Source organism: Fulmarus glacialis, unplaced genomic scaffold (assembly GCF_000690835.1).
Source record: "Fulmarus glacialis isolate BGI_N327 unplaced genomic scaffold, ASM69083v1 scaffold12350, whole genome shotgun sequence".
Classification (NCBI taxonomy): domain Eukaryota; kingdom Metazoa; phylum Chordata; class Aves; order Procellariiformes; family Procellariidae; genus Fulmarus; species Fulmarus glacialis.
The window spans coordinates 7,910-13,683 of NW_009185887.1; the positions used below are offsets into that span (position 1 = coordinate 7,910).

Consider the following 5,774-nt stretch of genomic DNA (forward strand, 5'->3'; position numbering starts at 1 on the left):
TGGTATTGAACTATTGAAACTACTTAAATAAACAACAGATTTCCAAATCTGGGTTGTTTTGGTTGTGCTGATCGCTCTCTGTGATGACTTTAAAGGTACCACTTCAAGTCTTAAAGGTCTAATTAGCACCTGAGTGTCCTTTCCTGAGCATCAGATGAATCACTGATCATCTCCCAGAAAACACTAACTATTTAGGAGCGATTTATTAGGACCCCTCCTATTATCTTTGTTTAAGGAGAAGAGTGAATTTGGAGGGATCAATGAGCCCTGAAGCATATGCTGCATGCTCTATTTCATTATTTTTATTCCTGGATTAACAGGAAACATCCTAGTGTATACAATGACATGGTTTTGCTGCATCAGATTTACCGTGGACATCTGAATGTTAAATTATTAAGGTAGCGGGTATTCAGACTGTCATCTTTGCTCCTGGATACAAACTTCCCCATATCCAGAGCAGCACCAGGCTTAGATCTGCTGTGGGCAGGTTTACTGTTTCTTGTCCTATTAATTACACTGCAGAACATATTTCATTGTATATCCTCGTGATCCACAGACCTGATAGAAAATTCTTTTTCACTTTAACTAGAGTTTCACTCTGTCATCACTGACAAGAAAGGAAATAGTTTCAAGTTCATTTATCTAGAATTAACTTCAGGCTGTCAGATAAATATACCCTCCAAACTATCTTGTGTTTCTTAGCTGAGCCCTGGAGGAGTCAGTGAAATGTAGTAACATGCGCTGCATGGCTACGGAATATTTTGCTGAGAAGCCAGGAGAGATGTTATGTCAGTGCTAGGGCTTATTGCACAAAAATATTTAACAGGCTCTCCCAAGAAACAGCTTTTCATCCACTTCATAGCAAGCAGAGAGAATAGCCCCTGATGGGTAACTGCCTTCCTCCTTTCCTCTTACACACTCACTTTAACCTGCAAGAGCAGCAGCAATGCAAACAACCAGGCCTGCTTTAAGAAAATCCCCATTACCGGCTGCTCTCCAGGTCACTGCGATAGCACCCGGGTGGGCCAGGAAAAGTCCATCGCAAAAACCTTCTATTTACTTAGTGCAGGAAAAAGTAGCAGCTTGATAGCCTTTGTCTTTACTGAAGACACCTCCAGCATCCCAGGATCTCAAACAGTAACTGAGCAGCATCCGCAGTACCACACAGCAGCAGACTATCAAAATGCTATTTTCCAGGGCTTTTTTCTTTTTTTAAATTATTATTATTATTATTATTCACACTTGCGGTCCTCCGGGGCAGGTCCCTTTCCCTTTCCCCGGGGCCGGCACGCCGTGCTGCTGGCAGCCGCTAGAGGATGCCCCCGGGGCACCGGGGCAGCAGCAGGTCGCGTTGGCTGGGGACAGGGCAGAGCCTCCCAGTCCCTCTCCTGGGGCTGCTCTGTTCTCGCCTGCAGCGTTAGCACCCACGCCCTCACACACCTGCATGCAGATTTTGCCTTGCTTGAGGTTGCCTGAGGTTAATTTTGCGTTGCCGTGGCAGGTGGTGAGCCAGCGCAGGACCTTCCCCATAGCTCCGAACCTCTGCGGGGCGAGGGGGGAGCAGGAGGCAATATTTCAAGGCAAGTAAAACTCCTAAAGCACTGGAAAGAGCGAAAGCTCAGCACCCGTGCTTGCCTGAAGCGGCTGTGCGGCGTGAGGAGGAAGGCCACCGCAGAAGGAGGGGGTTCATCCCTCCTTCGCTGCCCGCTACAGCGTGAAAGCGGAGCCGGGCTGCAGGTCCCTCGGCAGACCCCGAGGACCCCGGGAGTGCCTCCCTTGCACTGGCTGGTGACGATGGCCCAAGGGTCCCTCCCCAGCCGCTGGGTCAAATTCCTCCCCGGTGTAAGCTCCTGGGTCTTCCTGGGCAGCCCTGCTCCCCTCCCTGGCCTGGCGATTATCCAGTAAGCTGCTCATGTCAGCTCGCTTTTTATAAAAGCATCTCTAGTTTCAGGCTGGGGTTTATTTATTGAGTTTCTCTGAGCTTTTCCTTTCTCCTTCCCTCCTGCCAAGGCCTGGAGATGGTACAAGCCTGGAAGTAAATAGAAAATGCCAAGCTGAGGTTTTTTAGGTAACTGTAAACATCACGCTTATCTGCTTCCAGAACACATAAGCCACGGGATGTCATCTCGGGTCAACACAGAAGGATAAGGACTAGAAAGGTGTAGATATGAATAAATCAGGATCACGTAGGGGAAGTATATTTTTGTATTCAAGCAGCCTTTTTTCATCTCGGAGCCCTCTTCCTTTTTCCTTAAAGGATCCATATTCTTCTGGCAACAAAGGTCTCTTTATATCTCTGGGTTTTCACATTCTGCCCAGCAGCCTATCATAAGAAAGCATAAATCTACTAAATAGTAAAATGAGGGATTATTTCCACTCATCTGTTGACAGACATTTCTCCAAATTGGATCAAATGATTAAAGGTATTAGAATGACGTCTTGCAGATCCAGATCAAATCGTTTGAAACCTTGAGACAGTTTCTCCTTTGCTTGGAAGGGACCACCAGAAATAGTTGTAGGTGCTAATTGCCCATTATTCTCACTAATGTGAAATCGTTCATTTGGACCTTTGAATATTTTACTTGCTTGAATCCTAACTGGGGGAGCTCAAGATGGAAGGACCGTGCAGCGGCTCGCTTCCCACCGTGCCGTTCGGGGTCTCTCCCAACGCCTGAATGGTTCTTCCTCCAGTCGCTTACGCCAAGAAGAGGGGTCCAGGCTGCGAAATCTTCCAACATCTCACATTACGAAGATGGCACTGCTGAAAGTCAAATTCAACCAGAAGAAACGGGTAAAACTAGCGCAGGGACTATGGCTCATGAACTGGTTTTCAGTGTTTGCTGGAATCCTTGTTTTTAGCATGGGGTTGTTCCTCAAAATTGAACTCCGGAAGCGAAGCGAAGTGATGGACAATTCTGAAAGCCACTTTGTGCCCAATTCTTTGATATTGATGGGTATATTATCCTGCGCCTTCAATGGTTTTGCTGGCAAAATTTGTTACGATTCTCTGGATCCCGCTAAATTTGCCAAGTGGAAGCCTTTGCTGAAACCTTACCTGGCACTATGTTTCTTCTTTAACATACTCATTTTTTTCACTGCTCTGATTTGCTTTCTCATGCGGGGCTCTCTGGAGACCACGCTGGCCCAGGGGCTCAAGAACAGCATGAAGTTCTACCGGGACACAGACACCCCCGGAAGATGCTTCATGAAGAAGACCATCGACATGCTCCAGATTGAGTTCAAATGCTGTGGGAACAACGGCTTCAAAGATTGGTTCGAAATTCAGTGGATCAGCAACAGATATCTGGACTTCAGCTCCAAAGAAGTGAAAGAGTAAGTGACTTAGGGGGGGTTGTATCTCATAGTATCATTATTTGATCAGTATTATACTGAAGAAATGTACATCAAAACAGGCACTGACTGCAGGGGGTTTTGTATAAAAAGGGTATTTTCCCTGCTCTTGCTTAATAAGCATCCCAAACCTTCAGCTAGATTGCTTCTCCCCTGACAAATTCCTCTAACACTATCCAGAACATAAAATATAAAGCACCAAAATACAGTTCTCTACTATTACGCAGTGCTATGTAAGCAGACTTAAAAAAAAATATTTTTTACTGTCTTTTACCTCTTTATAAACCCATTATTACCCCACACATACCTACTCCCCAAATCAACAGGAAAGCATCAGAACTTCATTATTCCTAAGGCAGATTTCAATGCGACTTACTAAGTTCCTTAAAAAAGACTTCCCTGGATATATACTGCTGACACCACGTTTAAAACTCCACTTTAGATACTGGCAATTAATCAAGTTCATGGAAACAAATAGGAACACTAACGCCTTACCAATAATTCATGTGTTTTAAATCCTTAAGATTTAGATTTTTATTTTTATATTCACTCAACGGATTGGTGCCGCACTGTGACAATACTGAGCCGTCAACACCTGTTGACGTTCCTGGCTTTACACAGTGTCCCTTGTAGCCAAATACATTTTATGTTCTCTCCTGTATAAAAACATGTTCAATATATATAAACACTTGTGCCTAATTTTTTTAAACCTCACATGAAAACAGCACTAGTTTCCTCTACACAAACCAGAACAGATTGTTGACCTGAAACACCTTAATGGCTCTGATGTCAGTGCCCAAAGAGGCAGTAATCTCAAAATCAGGTTAGGCGCAGTAAGCGCAAGTAAAAAATAAACATGAGAACAAATGAACTTTTGAAATTAAAAAATGAGCATTAAGCATAAATACCCACAACCTTTTAAAAAATTAAGCATCTGGGGAAGAGATCGTTACTCAGAGTTCTTTGGGAACATCACTCGTTAACGTTCATTCTCTGCGGTTGCACAAAGGGTCTTGTAAACTGGAAGCAATCTGCCTTTTAAATACTCTGCCTATGTTAAAAACGCCTGAAGTAATTTTGAAAAAAGCTTTGCCTATCTCTCGGGATGCCTGCCTGACCGTGTAAATGGTATTTCACTTGTGTGTCTCTCTGCATATTGTTTTGACTTGTTGGGTGGTCTGGTTGTTTTTGCAATTCTGAACTAGGACTTTATAGTGAAAACTCTTACAGGCTTAGCCTATTGCACTGCGGGGTTATAACAAATACATTCGCTGTTTAATAAGGGAGTATTTGCATTGCGAAGGTAGGCCCATGGGTATAAATAACTACTTGAAAACATAGTCAGTTCACCTTGCCAGCATTATGTGGAGATTTGAGAGCTGTAACTTAATCCGGCAGCAGTGGAAGGGCAAAGCACAGAGGGAAAACAAGGTTATATTGTCCTTAGTAAATGATGTCTTGTTTGGGACTGAGACTCAGGGCAACTTCTTTGTACTACTGAGGCGGGAAACAGGGCACTAAAAATCCACAGATGGATGTTAATGAGTGAATTCAAGGTTTGAAATACACGGTGGTGCACAATCTCTGCTCACATTCCTGGTGGGATATTCTGGCCCCTTTGAAGTCAATAGCAAAGTTCTCCTTAATTCCAGTGAAGGTGGGAGTCCATCCCCCGCAATGTGGTTTTTGTATTATTTGTAGAGCGAAGGCCTGATCCGATCTCTCTGAAACTGGTGGAGCATTTACACATCAATGGGAATTAGACCCAACTCGGAGCACATTTTACATCTAGAGATAAAACCTCAACTGCATTTGGCATTTAGATATATTTAGGTCATGACTGCAAAGTGGAATTTTGCTGCACCAGGCTGTTGCAATCACCTCTCTCTCTATGACACAGCTTTAAAATATCCATATAGAAAGCTACAAGCGACTCAGATTTTTTTCACCTTTCGAAGTCACTGGGGCTCTCCATTCTGCCATTTTCTAAGCAAAATGGCGTTTGTTAGAGTTGCAGTCCTCATTATAGTCTTTCTTTGCAGTGCCAGCGGAACTATTTGCCTTCTAAGTATCTCTCATCTAAACATCTCATAAGGCACCAGGCTAAATGGCGGTTTATGGAGAGCAACCACAGTCTCAAATGAACAATAGCGGGGAGCTCCTGCAAGGACTTCAGAAATTTTTCAACATCCTGTTGCTGAAGCCCATTTCGTATTTTAAATACTGGCTACCTTCCCAAGCCAAGAATAAATGCATAACCCCTTCCTGGAGCTATTATCATCAAAGAGAAGCTATTAGGTTTGCTGGATCAATGTTCTAGCTGGATATGGTGGGTCCTAAGGCTGTTGTGGGTTCTCTTCCAAGCTCAGGTCACCTCCAGCATCTCCCTTCCACCCCAACTGTGCTGTGATCACTCCTTCCTG

General features: G+C 44.0%; 1 protein-coding gene across 1 annotated transcript in view; it reads left to right on the forward strand.

Moving 5' to 3' along the window:
• Positions 1–2,144: 2,144 nt before the first annotated feature.
• Positions 2,145–5,774, forward strand: part of PRPH2 (peripherin 2 (retinal degeneration, slow)) — an 11,295-nt gene continuing 7,665 nt past the window's right edge. The window contains exon 1 of the mRNA XM_009582775.1: positions 2,145–3,333. Within this exon, the coding sequence (XP_009581070.1) occupies positions 2,753–3,333 (581 nt within the window). The 5' untranslated portion in view covers positions 2,145–2,752. The remainder of the gene's footprint in view (positions 3,334–5,774) is intronic.